At 36.7% G+C, this 22,587-nt stretch overlaps 1 protein-coding gene across 2 annotated transcripts in view; it reads left to right on the top strand.

Annotated features, from left to right (window-relative positions):
- Nucleotides 1-3,559: 3,559 nt before the first annotated feature.
- Nucleotides 3,560-22,587, top strand: part of csw (corkscrew) — a 183,780-nt gene continuing 164,752 nt past the window's right edge. The window contains exons 1-3 of one of the 2 annotated variants that reach the window (XM_067780948.1): nt 3,560-3,717; nt 9,492-9,679; nt 9,758-9,884. In XM_067780948.1, coding sequence (XP_067637049.1) covers nt 3,704-3,717; nt 9,492-9,679; nt 9,758-9,884 — 329 coding nt within the window. In that variant the 5' untranslated portion in view covers nt 3,560-3,703. Of the gene's footprint in view, nt 3,718-9,081; nt 9,409-9,491; nt 9,680-9,757; nt 9,885-22,587 lie in introns of those variants that run through there. The other variant, XM_067780947.1, reaches the window with a different exon arrangement.

The raw sequence follows: 22,587 nt of genomic DNA on the forward strand, positions 1-22,587 counted from the left end.
TGACAAACACCAAATCACCAGCACAGTCCTTGAGAAGTTGAAGCAATTCAGGCAATGTACATTATAATGGATTGTTGATAGATATTGTATTGTAATAGTAGAGAATTTAATTTTGTTTTATTTTTGTTCATTATTGTATTAAAAATTTAAAGATTCTTGTTCAATTAATTTAATGATATTGAAGCGAAAATTTTGCACATAAACTATTTTGTAAATAATAGTCTAAATTATTTTAGATGTTTTTACACTATACACATTTTTAGTTTATTTTAGAATATGTTTCTGTTAATCAAATTCCTATATAAAATAGTCTTTGAGTTTTAAACTAATCACTGCCTTAATGATCTGGCTTTTCTTTAATCACATTTCCGTATCATTGTGTAAGCACATGTATGTGATAATTATAGTCACATTAACATCTATAATTCACTAGTTCTACATTTAACAACGTTAATTTAAGTCCAAATTCGTTGTACAAGTATGCACGTTCAAATAATTTTAGGTCCGTTGGTAGGATCGCCAATATATCAACATTCAAGTTGATATTTAAAAAATCTTTTATTTTGATTTTGTTTTTAAAAATTTATATTTTGTTTATTTTTGAGTTTAGATATTTTCTAACTAATTAGAATTTTCTTTTTTTGAAGTTATTCAAAATTTTAAGTTAACACGAAAACTCAATTAAAATTATTTTAAAAATTAAGGTAAAGAGTACAAAGTGGTTAACACTATAGTCGCCAGTGTTTGAAGAGATGTTCGGTCGATTTTGTTCAAACTTTCACACAGGTTGCGTAAACATCACGCGGTGATTACTACATAGGTTTTGTTGCGGTCGACGTACAGGGTTCCGAGATCAGAGCTGTAAAAATATTGAATCAATTGAGTGTGCATTCTCTCAGCATTATTTTAAAAATTTGTGATTTTTTCGTTGCATATTATAAATCTCCATTCCTGAATGGCTTAAAATACTTTAACTCAAAGCTAAAGTGTGTGTGCTATTGAATGGTAAAATATAATTCAATATAGAGTGTGAATGCAGGAACCATTCCCATTCTTTATTGAATGTAAACTTGAAATGAATGCACACTTTTTTACCATTCAGTAGTAATTTTCTTATATCAGAGTTGATATTTTTATACTTCAGTAGCTATACAGGTATGTTAAAGGAATGATTTCTTTAAAAGTTTATAAATCTATGTGGTCGAATATGTAATTTTTTAATCGAAACGGCGTATGTTCCGTCTGGCGTTCCGTCATGTTCGTTTCCATGATGGAATTATAGAAGGTGGCGCATTGCGCATGTAAACATTAGTTCATCTGTTTTTTATGGGAAATTTTTACGTCATTTTCCTACAGCTCTTGTTTTTTTTTTCTCTCTTTCTTTCATTCGCTGAAGCAGTCAAGTGTGACGTAAATGCGCAGAGCGAAGCAATTTTGAACTCGTGAATGCACAATCTTATTTGTGTGATTTGTGGTTCAATTCCGTAACTGTGAAAAATGAAAAATGTACACTCATTGAAAACTCATTTGCACACACAATTTACACTTTAAATTTTCATGCGATTCTGTAAATTATTGTGTACATTGTTTTGCTGAATGAGCGCTGAATGTAAAAGTCTTATTTCAGTGAGAAAATATTCATCAAACGCCATGAAAAAAAAGGCATTCTGCAACAGTGCGTATGAGTTTTGAATGTCAGAATAGTGTACACTGGCTGCCAAGAAAACTCACGAAGCTATCAGTGAGTTTTTTTGTTCACAGTTTTGCTTTACAGAATCAGAATTTCAAAGTTTATACAATCTCTTGTGTACATTTTAAAACTCACAGTTAGCGAATAGGGCTCCAGATAATCAATTTTGTAAATGTTGATTGAGGTATCACAATGAAAACCATTTAATTATGATAAAAAAGAGAAAATCGCCCGACATTTAAAGACGTCATCAAATATTTCATGTGGTAATCAAATGTAATTGCAATTTGAGGTAAATGTAGGGGTATAGAACATTAAAGTTGTTATGACGCTTATAAAAAATTAACAAAGTTTAGAATATATCAACAGCAAAACCATATTAAAAAGAATTAACTTTTATTAAGAGAAACTTTTTCAAAATTTTCGTCAGAAAGGGATCCACGGCGCGGCGCATTCAATATAGTTGCTGCTGAAAACAATCTCTCTACTAATGCTGATGAGGGCAAAGGAGTATTAAATTTCATGTAGCACTTTTTCAGCTGTGGATAATTATAAGGGATTTCTTTACTAGTGCTGGGATCTGCAATATAATTGTAATATTCATTTTCGGCTTTATTGATTATCAAACTTTCGGATGCAACAACTTCATCTATGATTTTTGGAAAACTTTAAAATATGTGATGTGATATATGATTAAACTAAAATTTTAATTACTTCTGTTTCCAAAATCGAGAAATTGGGGTCTATTGTTTAAGGAACTAGTTGCGACAATTTCATTTCGGCACTCCATCGAAAGAATACTTCTGACCCTCTCGCTCAATTCTAAAACCTTTGCGTCTCTATATATAGGATCCAGTGCATGTACCCATTGTAGCTTTACGTCTGGGCATAAAGCTGATGCAGTTATGGCTTCATCAACGTCTTCTTGAAGTGAAATTTTATATTTTACAAGTTTTAAATACATAGAGAAAAATAGAATATTACTATTGCATTTGCAAACCCACAGACCAGTATAGAGATACAGTATTTGACCATATACCGCTAAGAAGAATACATGAAGGAACTTGACTTTTTATAATGAATTGCCTTTTCTTCAACTGTTTAATCACCAATTGAGGACGTTCAAATGTAGCTTAGTACTTTTACGTGCAATTACCTTTTATATGGCATATTGGCAACACTTATTTAGAACGATGACAATTTTCGGAACAGGAATTTTGTAACATTTGTCATTTGCTTTTTTTATTATTAAATTTTTAGAACAATTTTAATAAAAATGCTTTTTCAATTAACTTCTTTGTGCTTTATTACCATTTAAATAACGAAAAAACTGGCCATCACTGTCAATAACTAAATTTTTGTGTTGATATTTTGAAGTGGCTTTAATTAATAATAAATAATTTAAGCTCTCCTAGCACCTGAATGGCTTGTTACCGGAACGTACCGGTTTTATATCCGGAAGAGGTTTGACAAGTTAACTGAATAAGATGGGATCTATTTCTTGAACGCGTTGCTTCGATTTGGCGCTTTGATAGCTCCACAAGTTAACAATATCCCACCTTTTTTATCGCTGCACAATCCAAAAACTTTGTAAACTCATCTATCAGAAGAACCAATGCCACAATGCGTTATATATATGTCCGGTAGTAAGGCGGGCTTAAATAAACGTTTCGGTCGAAACGAAAGCGAAAAAAGCGGCAAAGTTGTTATCGTCAGGCGATAGAAACGCAGTAAAGCAATTATGCAAATCAGCCTTTATATAAATCCGCTCTTTATCCATGAAGTTCTTCGAAGCTGAAAAGAACAAACCTATTGGGTTGTTGTAGATGATGAATTACTAGCTAAAGCAAAGAGAAGAACATGTGTGAAAGCGCTTGGAAAAAGCACCAAGCAATAGAAAAAACTGAACTGAAAAGGGAATCGAAAAGACACAAAAGATAAAAGCTGGAACAAAAAGTAGTGTGTGTTGGGAGAAAAAATTTTCTTCGATATTGAACTAAAATTCAACAAAAAATGTCCTCACGAAGGTAATAAACATTGAAATTATATGAAGATAAAGTAAAGTTGAATATATTTCTGCAAACTTTTCGTAGGGGAAGAAAGAAAAAACGTGTTGAAAATGTGGCTAAAAAGTGAAATTACTAAATTGGCATTGTTCTCTTGTGACACTACGCTATACATATGCGAATACTTTTGTGTGTACAGCCGTGTGTGCGCGATACGGCTATGACCCAGAAGCTAAAAAGCTATATAGCAGTCGCTGCTGAATCGCTAGCTTTATGCCTAGGTTCGGTTGGTTTTTTCTACGCCTGACGTCTGCCTGATTGTCTAGCATATGTAAAGGGGTGGCGAGCTACGACAGTGCTTCATTGCTATGGTCTTTTGCCCTGTTTTTGTTGCTATTTGTGGTGGTGTTGATTGCCATTCGCTCTGACAAGCTGCTGGTGCAAACCCACTGTTGCCGAGTGCATGCTGACAAACTTTTTACCCGTACGCGCTTGTTCCATACATATGTATGTACGCTATGTCTGTGGCTATATATAATCAGCGGGCTTTGTGTATAAAGGTAAAATAACGTCCGCCAGTGCCGCGCGCGCACTTGTATGCTATGATAATCTATTTTAAATATTTGATAAAGATGCATAGCCTTAAACAGCTGTAGAGAGGTCGATCAGCAGAAAAAAGGAAAACAAAAATTGGGAAAGTTGGAAATCAAGGCGCGGAGCTGTGAGACATTGCTTTCCTCACGTCATTCTGTTTATTTTTCTTTGTATTGTTTATGGTGAATCTAGTGAAGGATAGCTTGTTTTAAATAAAGCCAATTGCATTCAGTTGGCAGCATAGTTAACGTGCTGGACACCAAACACCCAACCACCCGCTACTTTTAAGAGGGTACTAACAAAAGTTCAACAGGCGATAATTTCAAGACGTTTAAATACCATAAACATTTAGGCAATTCACAAGGTCTCCTGTTGTCGTTGTTGTTGTTGTAGCGATAAGAACACTTCCCGAAGGTTTTGGGGAGTGTTATCGAATTTGAAGGTATCTTCGCCGTATGTGGTAAGCCTTAATAAAATTCTATATTGGAAACCATGGAAAAACTCAAAATTTTAATGATTAAAACACAGAATTGCCAATTATAAATGGGCTGTAATAGTGGCCTAGACTTGTTTTATTTGCCGGAGAACAGGTCAGATGTTGTTGTAGCAATGTTTCGCCCACCTAATAGCTGCGACCGATCACAAATTGTCATCAATATCGTCTAACGGGAGTCCAAAGAAACTTGCTGTTTCGACAGGGGTGGACCATAATGAAAGGGGTGTTAGAGGCGTTGGTTCCACATTAGAGTTTAACCTATTACAGTATCCAGAACGAAGTTGAGCCAGTCACTCGCGTTTCCCTGGGGAGTATGCGTTCCTCTTCCGCAAGTTTTGGATACTGTTCCCCGAGTACTGGATTCACCGGGCAATTCCCGGCATAAAAGTCCGAAGCCTGTTTGTTGAGTTCACCAAGGACCTGTTTGTGTTTTTTTGCTTCATACGGCTGAGTTCTAAGGTGCCGTATTTCCTCAAAATGTTTACGGAGATGGCTCCTTAAGTCCCTAGGCGGTGCTGGCTCATCAATCAGATGTCTGTTGGGATGCCCAGGTTTCTGGGTATTCAACAGGAACTGTTTGGTTAGCATCTCATTTCTCTCCTTGATGGGGAGTATTCTCGCCTCATTATGTAGATGGTGTTCTGGGGACATAAGAAGACAGCCCGTGGCGGTTCTGAGCGCAGTATTTTGACAGGCCTGTAGCTTCTTCCAGTGGGTAGTTTTTAGGCTTGGCGACCATATAGGGGACGCGTAGCGCGCAAACGGCTGGCCAATTGCTTTGTATGTGGTAATGAGCGTTTCCTTGTCAATTGTTTCAATTGCGGCTGCGTGCTCACTAAAATATAGATCCTGATCAAACGTCACACCCAAGATTTTGGGGTGTAGGACAGTCGAGAATGGTCGAACAGTTACAGTATCCAGAACGAAGTTGAGCCAGAGTGACTCGCGTTTCCCTGGGGAGTATGCGTTCCTCTTCGGCAAGTTTTGGGTACTGTTCCCCGAGTACTGGATTCACCGGCAATTCCCGGCGTAAAGGTCCGACGCCTCTTTGTGGAGTTCACCAAGGACCTGCTTGTGTTTTTTGGCTTCATACGGCTGAGTTCTCAGGTGCCGTATTTCCTCAAAATGCTTACGGAGATGACTCCTTAAGTCCCTAGGCGGTGCTGGCTCATCAATCAGATGTCTGTTGGGATGCCCAGGGTATTCAACAGGGACTGTTTGGTTAGCAGCTCATTTCTCTCCCTGATGGGGAGTATTCTCGCCTCATTATGAAGATGGTGTTCTGGGGACATAAGAAAACAGCCCGTGTCGGTTCTGAGCGCAGTATTTTGGCAGGCCTGTAGCTTCTTCCAGTGGGTAGTTTTTAGGCTTGGGGACCATATAGGGGACGTGAGCGTTTCTTTGTCTTTTCCCCAAGTACTGCCAGCAAGGAATTTGAGGATTTTATTACGGCTCTGGATTTTCGGAACAATTGCGGCTGCGTGCTCACCAAAATGTAGATCCTGATCAAACGTCACACCCAAGATTTTGGGGTGTAGGACAGTCGGTAGCGTAGTGCCATCGACGTGGATGTTCAAAAAGGTCGACATTTGGGACATCCAAGTTGTAAATAGGGTCGCGGATGATTTAGTCAGTGATAATGCCAGGTTTCGCGTTGCGAAAAAACTGGAGAGATCAAGGAGGTAGCCGTTTATTCTGTTGCAAAGCTCATCGATCTTTGGGCCCGGGCCTATGGCCATTATTGTGCAGTCATCGGCGTAAGAAACGATAGTAACTCCTTCTGGTGGCGAAGGTAGTTTTGATATGTAAAAATTAAACAAAAGTGGGGATAGGACACCACCCTGAGGCACCCCTTGTTTAATTCTTCTTGGCTTTGATATTTCGTTCCTGAATTGCACCGATGCCTGCCGACCACCCAGATAATTTGCGGTCCACCTTTTAACACATGGGGGAAGGGTAGACCCTTCCAAGTCTTGCAGTAACGTGCCATGTTTGACCGTATGAAAAGCTTTTGATAGGTCTAGCGCTACGAGTACTGTTCTATGATGGGGCTTCTGATTTAAACCACAATTTATCTGGGTGCTAATGGCCTTTAGCGCGGTGGTGGTGCTATGGAGTTTTCTAAAGCCATGCTGATGACAGGCTAGCTGCAAATTTGCTTTGAAGTGGGGATCACAAAAATTGTCATCAGTGTCCACGTTGGCGTTGGTTCCACATTGCAATTAAAGAGATGGCTGGTGTCACATTGCAAGCAGGACATGCATTATGTAAGTCGGGGTTGATGGCGGTTAGGAAAGAGTTTAACCTGTTACAGTACCCAGATCAGAGTTGAGCTAGAGCGACGCGCGTCTCCATATGGAGGTGTTTTTCTTCTGCGAATTCTGGAATTTTTCTTCAAGAACTGGGTTCGCCGGTAATTACTGGCATAGAGCTCCGACGCCTATTTGTGGATATCACTTAGGTCCCCTTTGTGCTTTTTTTACTTCATACGGTTATTCAGGTGCCGGTTTTTCTCATAATGCTTGCGGAGATGACTTCTTAAGCCCCTGAGAGGTGTGGCATCTTCAATCATATGTCTGTTGGGATGTCCAGCAATGACCCAAATCTTTTATTGATGTCGCCCTTGGGGCTAGGAAAAAATCTATTGCAACAGCAGCAACAACCTACACAGAGAGGCAAGTGCCTGAAGGTTTAATGTGGCCACATAAATCGTTCCCGAGGTGGTCGCTAGCCCTTACCTAATCTTAATGGTGCTATGGCACCGGAGCGTACCGGGTCTATATCCGGCAAAGAACCATCACATCTATAACACTCCCCAAAGCCTTCGGGGAGCAACCTTATCGCTACAACAACAACAACAACAGAGCCAAGTGCAATTTTATATCAGATCTGCGGAAATAACATCTGTCATTATCAGTATACTGCTTTCCTTAATATAAGGAGCATTGAAAACTGCAAATATGTTTTAGTTAACAAATAAAAAAGCTGAGATGAAGCTAGTACCAGAAGTTTCATTCAGGTTCAAATACGCAAACGTTTGGCCATAAATTCACTCTAGGTAAGCTTAAAACGGTAGTTTAAGTAGAGCGTTTAATAGAACGTCGTCTTAAAGCTAAAGAGACCAGTCATGCACATGGAATGTGCGTCTCCTCTTCCACTGAAGGAAACTGCAGGCCTGTCAAAACACCGCGCTTATTACTGCTACGGGATGTCTTATGGTCCAGGACATCATCTACACAGGCCCCAGATCATCATATGCAAATGCTGAACGAACAGTTTCTGCTGAATATCCAGAAACCTCAGCATTCCAACAACCATCTCATTGAAGCGGCTCCGCCTCCCAGGAACTTAAGATGTAATTTTCTTGCATGCTACTCGTCCGGAATATGGTCATCGAGTCTAAAGTATCCAAACTGTAAGAAACTATAGGCCTGTCAAAACACCGCTCTCAGAATAAATGCCTATTGTCTTCTTATGTCCCCAGAACACCAGTAACAACATCAACAATACTAAATACTATAATCGAGAGCCATGAGTAAAAAAAAAACATAAACATAAACAACCATAAAAAAGCATGATATCAAATCCAGAATCCAACCAATTAAAAAAAAAAACAAAATTCTAACTGACCGCCGGGATTGTTTTTATAGCTTCAAAGCTTCAACATCCCATGTGTCAACCCATTCTACTCGAGGCGAATTCTTACAAACATGAATTTGTCATACACACATTTAGCTACTCTGATGACCCAAAGTTTCTGACGGCACTAGGGTCAAATCAAATCAAGATGATCGGGCTAGTAACTAAATATTGTTATTTACTGATATGAAAGGACTGCCAACATCATCGTTGAATACTAAAAAATACCACCCGACATACATGTAGTGTAGACTATGTTGTTCGACGACCAAACTGAAGAGCCCTATTCAAAGCTACGGTATATGTTATAAAATAGCTCCGTCCCCATGGCAAATACTAGAAAACATGTAACTAGAGGGAAAACAACAACCCCATCTCGAGGCGAAAGATGCAGCTTTCCTTCGGCCTCTATGATCAAAGAATGTGCACATACAAACTCGCAGCCCTAATATAATTCTGGATATTCGACTGAAGTAGATGTGTTATACTTTTGCATATCCAAACTAAACAGCAAAAGTAGCAAAAACAAGAGTTACAGAGCGGCAAGTTATCTTTTTAACTCCAAATTAGCTCGTAATGGGGGTTAAACTCATTCATTTATGAAAAAATTTTAAACTGCACTCTTGTATTTGTATTTTGTATTGATGGTCTGAAAGTGAACTTAATTGAACATTTTCTGATGACCCAGTCGAACGTTTGTTGATCCCCACGTATATCAGCAGCTACACACGACCGGCTTTGCCCTCGTATCCTGTGTGCGCACAGCTGACGAGACGAAAATCATTACAAATCAGTATCACAAGCGTACCTACAAAGAAATCAAGCATACAATCTCAGAAAAAAGGAAAATCAGCCTAAAAGCACATCTATAATTAAAGCTGCAAGATTTACGCACCAAAATCAAGCCTATTAAAAATGCAAAATAGTGATTCTCACAACTCTCAGCATACAGAAAACCGCCATGAGCCTTTGCGCCGTAAAAAGTCAATATCTTTTAAAGTTTATTACCATAAATAGCAATTTGATTAATTTTCATTTTTCTTTTCCACTACACACTCGCCTGCAGATGGTTCCACCCAACAATAAGTGGTTTAGAAGCTGAGAAACTACTACGCGAAAAAGGCTTCGACGGTTCATTTTTGGCACGACTCTCATCCTCAAATCCTGGGGCATTCACATTATCCGTGCGTCGTGGTCTGGAAGTCACACATATAAAAATACAAAATAATGGCGACTTTTTCGATTTGTATGGGGGTAAGCACCAAGTAGAGCTGTTTTAATGCCAAATGAAATAATTCATAATTTTTATTTTTGTTCACTTCTTTTTGGTAGGCGAAAAATTTGCTACACTTCCTGAGTTGGTACAATATTACATGGAAAATGGGGAGCTGAAAGAAAAAAATGGTCAAATAATTGAATTGAAGCAACCATTGATCTGTGCCGAGCCAACTACAGAAAGGTGAGTCAGTAGTTGTGATATTCAAAAAGAGCTAGGAGCAGTGAAATATAATTTGAAATGAGTCAAGCAAATAAGAATATGTAAAATATTACACAAAATGTACGAACTGCAAGTTACACACATGTATATACATATGTATACACAGTACATGCATAGATATGCAACTAAGTACAAAATGCATATGACATATATGCATGTACCTAAGTAACGACTAGACTTTTTTATTATAATTATAAACATATGTATTCCAATTAAATATTTGATTCCCTGCAAACGATATCATGTCATATACGCTCGTTCTTCTTTAAAGAAATGCAGCTTAGGTTTTCAAAATAATACTTTTTTGTAAATCGTTAAGTTGATTATGATTTAACCACAATCATACTTAGAATAAGACACTTTTTGCTTGATAAATATATTAGAACTCCGTGGGAGTATTTATAAGTTTAATAAGTATGAGAAAACCTATGGAGAAATGCGAGTCTGGAGTAGAAGAGCCTAGCAGAGTCTCGTACTCGAAATGCTAACCAAACATTTCCTGTTGAATACCCAGAAACCTGGACATCCCAACAGACATGTGATTGATGAGCCTATACCGCCAGGGGCTTAAGCAGTCATTGTAGTAATTGAAACTACGTTTTTATTTTATAACAAAAATTTAAATTATATTTTTTTAAAATGCCTAAATGTATGCGTCAATATTTTTTATTTTTTTACAATAATGAATATTTTTTGAAAATTGAAAATCAATATTGAAACTTAAAACATTGATAATACATTTAAAAATTAAAAAGTTCAAAGTAACTAAAATACAAAGTTAAATAAAGATAATAAGAACCCTACATTACTCCCCCTTCAAGAAAATTTATCATTAAACAAATTGAATGTAACTCTCTTTTTATGTAAATTCTTGGTATTGTTTGTGTCTGTTGTCTCAATTATTGCAGGTTTTAATCTATCAATAGGAATAGTTTTAATAATATTATCTATTTCAAGTTTAAAACATTTCTGGTCTTTTTCCACAATTTTGTAAGGTCCTTCATATGGTTGTTGTAATGAATGTTTATTAATGACTCGAACGAATGCAAATTTACAAGTTTGAAGATCTTTTGGAACATAAATTCCAGTATCAGCATCTTTATGATGACTTAAATTTGATCTAACATTTCGAAAATGTTCACGTAAATTACTTAAAACTTCAGTTGATGAGAAATTTTTAGCTGATGGCACAACAAGTTCCCCTGGCAAACGTAAATTCTGACCGAAAACCATTTCCGCTGGTGTAGCCGAAATATCTTCTTTGTAAATAGATCGCAAACCAAGTAATATGACAGGTAACTCGTCATACACATTATTTGTGTCCTCTCTAGCTATTATAGTAGTCTTTAATTGTCTATGAAACCTTTCAACCATACCATTTCCTTGAGGGTGATATGCGGATGTTGTAATTTGGTGACTACCAAGTAATTTAGTTAACTCTGAAAACAATTTCGATGTAAATTGGCTACCTTGATCAGTTGGTATCTTTAACGGAACTCCAAACCGAGAAATATATTCTCTAAAAAACTTATTTGCAATTGTAGTTGCTGAAATATCTTTTAATGCATATGCCTCAGGCCAGCGTGTAAATCTTTCAATAATCGTTAAAATATAGCGATGTCCTTTTGAAATAGGTAATGGTCCAACTATATCTAAATGGATGTGATCAAATCTATTCTTGGGAATTTGAATTTTGACAACAGAGGATTTTGTATGACGATAAACCTTAGACTTTTGACAATTAAGACACTCTTTTGACCAAATATTAATATCCTTATTCATATTAGGCCAATAATATTTTTTAACTATGAGCCGTCGTGTAGCTCTTGTACCCGGATGTGCTATTCCATGTAAAATATCAAATACTGTCTTTCGCAAATTACTCGGTACAAATGGCCTAGGAGTTTCTCCTGAAATTTCACACCAAATATTAAAATTTAAAATCGAAATATTAATTAACTTTAAATTTAGATATTGAGAATCAGATACAAGTTGATTTAAGTCATCATCTTTTTGTTGTTCAGTTTGTAAAATTTTAAAATTCAGTTCTGTATTATATATTGCATTAACCTCAAGCGTATCTGCTACAACATTGGATTCTCCTTTAATGTATTGTATGTCATCAGTAAATTGTGCTATAAATTCCAAGTGTCTCGTTTGTCTAGGACTTCGTTCTGTTTTTGAATTTAAAGCAGTAGTCAAAGGTTTATGGTCCGTATAAACTGTAAATTGTCGTCCTTCCAAAAGATATCTAAAATGTTTTATATTTAAATAAATCGCCAATAATTCCCTATCAAAAGCACTATACTTAATTTCAGTTGGAGAAAGTTTTTTAGAAAAGAATGCAATGGGCTCAATTTTTTTAATGTAATTTTGTTGTATAACGCCCCCAATCGCTGTGTTAGATGCATCTACTGTTAAAGATAATTTAACATCTTTGTTAAAATGATTTAACACTATCGTAGATGCAAATTTATCTTTAATGCATTCAAAAGCTTCATTCGAATTCTCGTCCCATACCAAAGTTTTGTCACGTTTCTTATTTACTTTGTTAATTAGATCATAAATTTTGTTTGTAAATTCTGCTAGTTTTGGAATGTATCTATGATAATAATTTACCATACCAATAAATTTCTGTGCCTGCTTAATTGATTTTGGACGTTCGAAATTGCGAATAGCTGATACCTTTTCATCAGAAGGTCGAATACCTGTTCCAGAAATGTTATGTCCTAAAAAATCTATATTTGTTACACCAAAAGTACATTTACTTGGTTTAATGTTTAAACCGTACTCTGTAAGGCGTTGAAAAAGGATACGTAAGTATTTTAAATGTTGTTCTTCGTCTTTACTTGCAATAAGTAAGTCGTCGATGTAAGCATATACAAAATCTAAGTCACCTACTACCTCATTTATGAATCGTTGAAAGGTTTGTGCAGAATTTCTAAGTCCGAAAGGCATTCTCATGAATTCAAACATACCGAAAGGAGTTGTGATAGCAGTTTTATAAATATCTTCTTCAGCCATAGGAATTTGGTGATATGCCCTAACTAAATCTAATTTTGAAAATATATTTTTATTATGAAGGTTCATATTAAAATCTTGAATGTGATGTAAGGGATAACGATCGGGAACAGTTACAATATTCAATCTTCTAAAATCACCGCATGGACGCCAATCATTCAACTCTTTTTTAGGTACAAGATGAAGTGGTGATGCTACTGAAGAATTTGAAGGCCGACAAATGCCTGTTTTAACTAAGAAATCAAACTCCGTTTTCGCGACTTTGTATTTTACGGGATCTAAGCGCCTGGGCTTAGAAAATGGAAGACTACCTTCTGTTACAAGTCGATGTACTGTTGTATGTTTAACAGGTTTAGTATAATCTGGTTCTGAAATAAGTGACGGAAACTCTTTTAATAATTTTGTAAATTTATTGTCAACCACAAATAATTTAGGTAATGGAATATCACAAAAGTAGGATACTGTATTAACTGTGAGATTGGTTAATGGATCTACTAAACGTTTATGTTTAATGTCTATAAGAAGACCATATTTACAAAGAAAATCAGCGCCAATTATTGGCTTGGCTATATCCGCAATCAAAAATGTAAAGGGAAATTCACGTCTTAAACCTAAATTTACGTTTAAAAGCTTTTTCCCGTAAGTGGCAATTGTTGAGCCATTAGCTGCAGTGAGAATTATGTCGGAACGTTTCGTATGAGGAAATTTAGACGCGGGTAATACCGAAATTTCTGCTCCACTATCAATTAAAAAGTTTTGTTTGTTTTCTCTATCAAAAATAAATAAGCGACGCGTCGAAAATTCTAAATTTCCGCTGTTCGTCGCTGCAAGAACGGAAGAATTTAGTTTGTTGAATCTTTGTTTTTTGTTATAAGAGCAAGGTTGTTCACAACTTCTAGCATTATTTCCAAATTTGTAGTGAAATTTACACAACCAATTTGGATTATTACGCGAGTTAGAACGACGCCTAAAAGAATTTCTAAAATTGTTCCTAGAATTGGAACGCGACCTAGATTGATTCCGATACATTTCTGTTTTAATTTCACCTAACTCCAAAGAAAGTTTCTGAAAATTTTCACTCACCAAAGAGGTGGTTTTAACCAAGTTTTCAACAACAGAATTTTGTGCTTTTGTATCCGAAAAATTATTAACCGAAAATACTTCATTTTTGTTTATCACTTCCCAAATATTATCTGCTAATTTTGTTAATTCGGTAATATTATTAGAACTCGAACTAGCCAAAATCATACTCAAATTTTTAGGAAGTTTACGCATCCAAATTTTCTTTAAAATATTTTCACTAAAATTTGATCCGGCTAATATAATTAATGAACGATAAAATTCTGATGGCTTACGATCACCCATCTCAGAATCGTTTAAAATTTTATCAAGTTTCGAATTTTCGCTAAGTGAGTGTCTTTCTATCAATACTTTTTTAAGTTCAGTAAATTTGTTATTAATGAGGGGATTTTGGATAAAATCCAAAATAGTTATTATCACTTCCTGCGGAAGTGCTGTAATGATGTGTTCGTATTTAGTGTTTTCTTGTGTAATGTTTTTAGTACTAAATTGTGTTTCGGCATGAATAAACCATGCTTCCGGACAATTAGTCCAAAATTGTAGTAGTTTTACTGAAACTGCCAAAATTTCATTTTGAGTAACATTTGTATATGGATTTGTAATTTGTTGTTGAGGAGTGTCATTTGGTGTATTTATAAATGAATCATTTAGTTTATTAGAAAGTGTAGATGTTTGTGTATTATGTTGTGGTGAACGAAACATTATTGAATTAAATGAAGAGAGTTCACTAGCAAAACAGTAAAATCACCTAGTAATTCTATGAAAAGAGAGCTTACAATAATAATAATAATATATCTATATTTTAGTATACATACATAAAAGATGATATTTTTATTCAAATACTTGCGAATATTTAGTTTGTTGCCGTAACTGATACTTATGCAATGGCTTTTGATGGTGTTGTGTTTGCAGTTGTTCCCGTTGCTACTGCTTCTCCTTTAAGTTATTCGAGGATAATAATTCCTTTGGTTGTTTTTTAAACGTTTGAAGGTTTTGCCTATGAATGATGATGATGTACGGTAGCAATTGTTTGAAATTGGTTTGATGATAATGTTTTGACGCCACTTGAGTACTTTTAAATTGTGTTGGCTGTTGATAATTTCACAGTGGAATTTGTTGATTTTACATTTAGCTTATTGGATCAAAGTAACTGTCAAATAAATCTTCCAACTCCTTATCTTCTGGCTTTAATTCCTCAATATCTTATCACTTCAGTCAAACAATCTCTTTATTTACTTCATATAGTATTCAAGATTTATAAATCATATTTTTGTTTTATATACTTTCAATTTAACCTCTTCTTCCCTTAAAGCTGCTATATTTTGTTCACGCGTCTCTGGATCTTCATCTTTATGTGTAGTTGAGTGTAACCGTAGCTACGAAGCCAAACGAAAGGCTAAGGGACAAAACTTACATCTGTGTATATTATCACCCAGATGTAGACGTAATTGCGGATTCAGTGCACTTTTTTGTAATATTTGCATTTATATTGTTTTTCACCGGTATGAGTACGCATATGCTGGTTTAAGTACGCAGCATATATAAATCGCTTATCACAAAGATCACATTTATTGGCATTTTCTCCGCTATTATATAGTTTATGTCTATTTAAAAACGACTTTGTTTTAAAATTTTTTTTCACAAATATCGCACTGGTATTGGTATTGTTCGTTCTTTTCACGTATTTTTTTGTATCTCATTATCTTGTTGTGATTTGTTAAAATGCAAAAATTTAACTGCACTGCAATGTTTTTGTTTCACAGACTGGCTGATCGCCAATGTAGTAATTGAAACTACGTTTTTATTTTATAACAAAAATTTAAAATATATTTTTTTAAAACGTCTAAATGTATGCGTCAATATTTTTTATTTTTTTACAATAATGAATATTTTTTGAAAATTGAAAATCAATATTGAAACTTAAAATATTGATAATACATTTAAAAATTAAAAAGTTCAAAGTAACTAAAATACAAAGTTAAATAAAGATAATAAGAACCCTACAGTCATATCCGTAAGCATTATGAGGAAATACGGCACCTGAGAACACAGCCGTATGAAGCTAAAAGCCAAAAGCGCGCTAAACCATCCAAAGCAGTGGGCCCAGACGGCATAGCCATGCCGATGCTTAAAAACCTAGGGAAAGAGGGTTTCAAATATTTAGCGCATGTCTTCAACCTGTCTCTTTCCACCTTTGTCATACCCGAGAAATGGAAAATGGCCAAGTTGGTCCCGCTACTAAAGCCTGGGAAACCAGCTAAGATAGGTGAGTCATATCGTCCGATATCTCTCCTATCGCCAGTGGCAAAGACGCTTGAAGCCATTTTGCTCCCTTATTTCCAAGCACATTTGCAGCTAGCCCCTCATCAGCATGGCTTCAGAAAACTCCATAGCACTACCTCCGCGCTAAATGTCATTGGCGCCACGGGCTGTCTTCTTATGTCACCAGAACACCATCTGCATAATGAGGCGAGAATACTCCCCATCAGGGAGAGAAATGAGATGCTGAACAAACAGTTTCTGTTGAATACCCAGAAACCTGGGCATCCCAACAGACATCTGATTGACGAACCAGCACCGCCTAGGGGCCTAAGGAGTCATCTCCGTAAGCATTTTGAGGAAATACGGCACCTGAGAACCCAGCCGTATGAAGCGAAAAAACACAAGCAGGTCCTTGGTGAACTCCATAGACAGGCGTCGGACTTTTATGTCGGGAATTGCCCGGTGAATCCAGTACTTGAAGAAAAATATCCAGAACTCGCGGAATGCATTCTCCCCAGGGAAACGCGTGTCACTCTTGCTCAACTTCGTTCTGGATACTGTAACAGGTTAAACTCTTACCTATCCAGAATCAACCCCGACATACAAAATGTATGCCCCGCTTGCAATGTGTCCCCACATGACACCAACCATCTCTTTAATTGTAATGTGGAACCAACGCCTCTAACACCCCTTTCCTTATGGTCCACCCCTGTTGAAACGGCAAGTTTCCTTGGACTCCCGTTAGAGGATATTGATGACAATTTGTGATCGGTCGCGGCTATTAGGTGGGGCGAGCATTGCTACAACAACAACAACAACAACAACAACAAGCTAAAAGCCACAAGCAGGTCCTCATTGGACTCCACAAACAGGCGTCGGACCTCTATGCCAGGAACTGCCCGGTGAATCCTGTACTCAAAGAATAATAGCCAAAACTAGCAGAAGAGGAACGCACTCTCCCTAGGGAAACGCGAATGACTCTAGCTCAACTTCGATCTGGATACTGTAACAGGTTAAACTCTTACCTATCCAGAATCAACCAGAATCAACTCAATCAAATAATATGTCCTGCTTGTAACGTGTCCCCACCTGACACCAACCATCTCTTCAACTGTAATGTGGAACCAACGCCTCTAACACCCCTCTCATTATGGTCCACCCCTGTTGAAACAGCAAGTTTCCTTGGACTCCCGTTAGAGGGCATTGATGACAATTTGTGATCGGTAGCACCTATTGGATGGGGCGAAGCACTGCTACAACAACAACAACAACATCAGTCGTTGACTGATAACTTCCGGAACGCACTGTTGAATATTTTTGATCCACTCAACGGTTGACATTTTAAGTAAAATTACTGAGCAGAAATTTATTTCGCTACATTCGCTTAACGTGTTTCTTCGGCTGTCTGGCACTTCTTTGACAATTTAAAGTGTTAATTTGAATAAAATTTTGCCTCTTCATATTATGGTGAAGTGTAACAAATAATTTGAGTAGTCCTTTTCCTTTAAATTTGAGGATGTTTATTTCAATTGGCGGTTCACTCAACTCACCGTTTATAAAAAAATTGTCATATCACTTAACTGACGAAAACATGTTTGCAACGTATAGGGTCATTATCATGTATCTACTTTAAATTTATAAAATTATTTTATCATGTACACTTTTGTTCTCTTTCGGGAACTATTTAAATATTTTTGATGGTAATAATTTTATTATACCCAGCTGTACTTGTACATAGGGTATTATAACTTTGATTGGATAACGGTTGGTTGTACAGGTATAAAGGAATCGAGATAGATATAGACTTCCATATATCAAAATCATCAGTATCGAAAAAATTTGATTGAGCCATGTCCGCCCGTCTGTCCGTTAACACGATAACTTGAGTAAATATTGAGATATCTTCACCAAATTTGGTACACGGGCTTATCTGGACCCAGAATAGATTGGTATTGAAAATGAGCGAAGTCGGATGACCACTCCCACTTTTTATATATATAACATTTTGGAAAACACATAAAACCAGATTATTTAGTAAATAATACACCTAGAATGTTGAAATTTGATGTGCGGACTGATATTGAGACACTCCCTTTTAAAAAACTCATTAACACCTTTCATTTGATACCCATATTGTACAAACGCATTCTAGAGTCAGCCGTGGTCCACCTTTATGGCGATATCCCTAAATGGCGTCCACCTATAGAACTAAGCCCACGCCCTTTTAAAATACTCATTAACACCTTTCATTTGATACCCATATCGTACAAACACATTCTAGAGTCACCCCTGGTCCAACCTTTATAACGATATCTCGAAAAGGCGTCCACCTATAGAACTAAGGCCCACTCCCTTTTAAAATACTCTTTAATACATTCCATTTGATACACATGTCATAAAAACACATTTCAGGGTTACCCTAGGTTCATTTTCGTACATGGTGATTTTCCCTTATTTTGTCTCCATAGCTATCAGCTGAGTATGTAATGTTCGGTTACACCCGAACTTAGCCTTCCTAACTTGTTTCCATTAGGCTTTTGAGGTCCTTTTCGACTTCGCCCACCTCTAGCGTGTTAGGATTTTTATCCACGGGACTTCTTTTCCTGAGTCGCATGTAAATTTTGCCAGTGCCAAAGGACATTTTGCCAAGCTGCGTGTACAAAATATTCTCCGCCTGCTTGTTTATTTGGAAGATGTAGAACTGACCTTCTTCGGTAGGCCGAGATACAGTAAGTACCTTCCAATCCTGTGTCGGTATGTTCGGATTCTGATTCTGCAGAAGTCGCAGTGTATCCTCCGACTTCATCAAGCATGGTATCCATACCTTAGCTTTTGGTACCGTGGCACAGTGTTTCGTGTAGAACAAGCTAGCTGGACAAAATTATTTTCTAATATTTTTAGTTTCATATGTAGTCATTTATTACAAGTATAATATTTTTTCAGCCATATGTGCCTTTTTTCTTATTTTTTTTTAAATTTTACTTAGTTTTCTTTTATAATTATGTTACCATTCATTATCGTCACTGTCATTCGATGAGTCACTTGTGGAATAGTCATGAGCATCATTACTGTGAAAGCTTGAAACGACTGGGTTATTTATTGACTCCTCAACATTATCGGAAGACAGTAAATGTAAGACTTCTGAAGTCAGGCTTTTAAATTTTTTCTTGGGTATCTCCCTTAAGCTGTTAACTAAGGGATCCGATGTTATAAGTAAGACACAAGATCTCTATTCGTGGCTACACGCGACTGCTTTTGTGTGTTATCATCCCTGAATCGTCTCAAATCTTTGTTACGGGCTTCTTGTGCTTCTTCTGAAAGTTGACCAATAGGCAAAATTGCTGATTTTATAATATCAGTACTATGCACTAAGATTTTATGAACTGTAGCAGGCATATAAAACCACGGATAGAGATCTATGTATAGTTTTTTAGTCTCACTCGCAGAGTTAGAGTAAATAAATTTAATTGGGCGACAATACATCGTAGAAGAAGGTCGAGGATTCTGCCAAACAATGTTACCCTTTCCGTCCTGTAACTGAAGAGGAACGAAAGAAAATATAAACAAAAACTCATCAGTGTCAGCACTGCATGTGAATTTTTGCTTATATGTACTATGACCAGAACTTCCATCGCAACCCCACTTGCGGATTAAAGTAAATGACACAGATGTAGGTAACAAACTAACAAGAACTTCTTGATTTGCTAAAATTAAACGTTCAACAGTTTTATCTAATACGGCTTGAACTTTAATTTCAGCACTTGTTTCACCCACATCAATCTCATTTGGGTAGCATTCTGCCTTAGCTTTTCTTAAACTATAAAATGATGGACAAACCTTATGGCCTGCCTTGATACTCCACTTCCGAGTCGTTTTGTACCCATGAGTCGTCGACTTGCTGTCTACATAATATGCCAAAGCTTCTACACTGCTCAAGCATCTTGCACCTTGCTCACATGCTACCTTGTTCGTCGTTTTTTGTGTGGTTTTTTGTGAACTTTTTATAATATTAGCAATATTCCTGTTGCCGGACATCCGTGTTGATACTTCTGCCGCATAAACTAATTCATCAGCACTTCTGGATTGCAGTAGGTCGTTCACTCGACGACGTTTGATCTTTTGACTCGAAAGCAGAGTCCTTCTGTGGTCTTCCGGGTCCTGGGTTACCTGAAGACGAAGCTGGTTGTTTTGATGGCAACCTTGAATCCATCGTAATTGTAAACTTGAAATCTGTTCCCGAAAGCCACTCCGAGTTATTATTAGAAAATCGCTCCCGATGTCTTCCAGAGCTGTTCCATTTCTCATCGATGTTGGACGAATATTTTGAAATTTGTTGACTTAAATTTCTTAACGAATGCTCAGCTACTTCTCTTAAATCAGCCTTAAGTAAAATACAACTCAATAACTCCTTATTTCTCGATTCTTTCGAATATTTCAACCAAATTTCAAAAAACTCCATTCTTGGTATGGTTAATACTAAATCTACAAAAAAAAAAAAAAAAAATAGATGTGCAAAGAATTCGCAATGGTTTTTTCTTTCGACTATTAGAAAATACTTGGGACTATAACATATTGTAACGAATTTACTCCAATTCCTCTTATTTCAAATCTTTTACTAAGGTTCGAATCACTAAACTGTTGAATAAATAACTCCACTCTTCAATAATGCAAAATGGCCTTTATTAAAGTACTTCACAATAACGCTTATACTTCGCTTACTGATAGCTTGCTTAACTCAAACTGATTTCTGCGCCTCTAATGTTGTCGCCTTTTATACTGTCTGGTTTCCTCGTTGCATACTTCTAGGCTTTTCCATTCCAGAACTTACTAGTTAGTTATCAGCTACAAAGTCACCAGCCACAACTACGTTTATAGCTTCTCATATGCGCGTGAGTAATACTTGCACAAATTATTGCCCTCTCTTGAGAGCACCTCAGATAAGATATATGCATGTGATGTATATTGGAACGAATTTCCGTCATCCCTTGTCAAATTTGGTTTTGAGACAAACCGGTTTCGGCGTTGTGCCATCATCAGTGTCGGGAGAACGAAAATCGACACTGATGATGGCACAACGCCGAAACCGGTTTGTCTCAAAACCAAATTTGACAAGGGATGACGGAAAATCGTTCCAATATACATCATTTATCCACCCTGTCGGAAAATCAACCAAACAAGATAAGTCATATATGCATGTGTTTGTGCGTTGCTTCTCCGCTGCGTGTACGTACATATGTGTAGACATAATGCTTGATTCGTTTATGTAGATACATAATGATTGATTTATGGATGTGTATACAAGTCACTCTTAGCATCGCTTAGAGATGACAGTACCCCTTAGTGTTGCTAATATTCGTAACACTGCCCTCCACCTAAGTCTGATCGTCCCGATCAGACAAATTTCCTGATCTAAACGCCGCTAGCATCTCAAAATGTACCACTCTTCTACTTCGTGGTTTCCCAATGGTTTGTATGCGGTAGATGGTGTCACTGATCTTCTTCACAACTTTGTACGGGCCTTCCCAACTGCACCGAAATTTGGATGGAACACCTTTCCGCCGGTGAGGGTTGTATAACAGTACCAAATCTCCCTCCAAGAAACCTTCCGAATTATTTTTCTCATCGTACCTGCGTTTCATCTTACTATTCATTATCCTTGATCGTTCCTTCGCACTCTGTTGTTTGGCCAATGAACTACTTTGTAGAGCAAATGTGTGAACTTTGAAATTCTGATTCTGTAAAGCAAAACTGTGAACAAAAAAATTCACTGATAAAAACTTCGTGAGTTTTCTTGGCAGCCAGTGTACACTATTGTGACATCCAAAACTCATACGCACTGTTACAGAATGACTTTTTTGTTTTCATGGCGTTTGATGAATATTTTCTCACTGACATAAGACTTTTACATTCAGCGCTAATTCAGCAAAACAATGTGCACAATAATTTACACAATCGCATGAAAATTTAAAGTGTAAATTATGTGTGCAAATGAGTTTTCAATGAGTGTACATTTTTAATTTTTTCACAGTTAGGGAATTGACCCCCTGGTTCTCATAACGCATCACCCTTCTCTGCATATCGATCTTGATGTCATGGTCAACCCAGAAGTACCCTCCCAATATGACTTCATCAACAATCTCCGCCACAATGAATTTGTGTAGAACCATGACCTTCCCAATTAATACCTCACATACCACTTCTCCTTGGACTTGATTATACTCGCCAGTGACCGTACGCAACCTTGCTCCAGGTAACGGTTTTACTCTCCTGTTGACCAAGTCAGATCGGATTAAGGAATGAG

This window comes from Eurosta solidaginis, chromosome 4 (assembly GCF_040869045.1).
Source record: "Eurosta solidaginis isolate ZX-2024a chromosome 4, ASM4086904v1, whole genome shotgun sequence".
In the NCBI taxonomy this organism is placed as follows: Eukaryota; Metazoa; Arthropoda; class Insecta; order Diptera; family Tephritidae; genus Eurosta; species Eurosta solidaginis.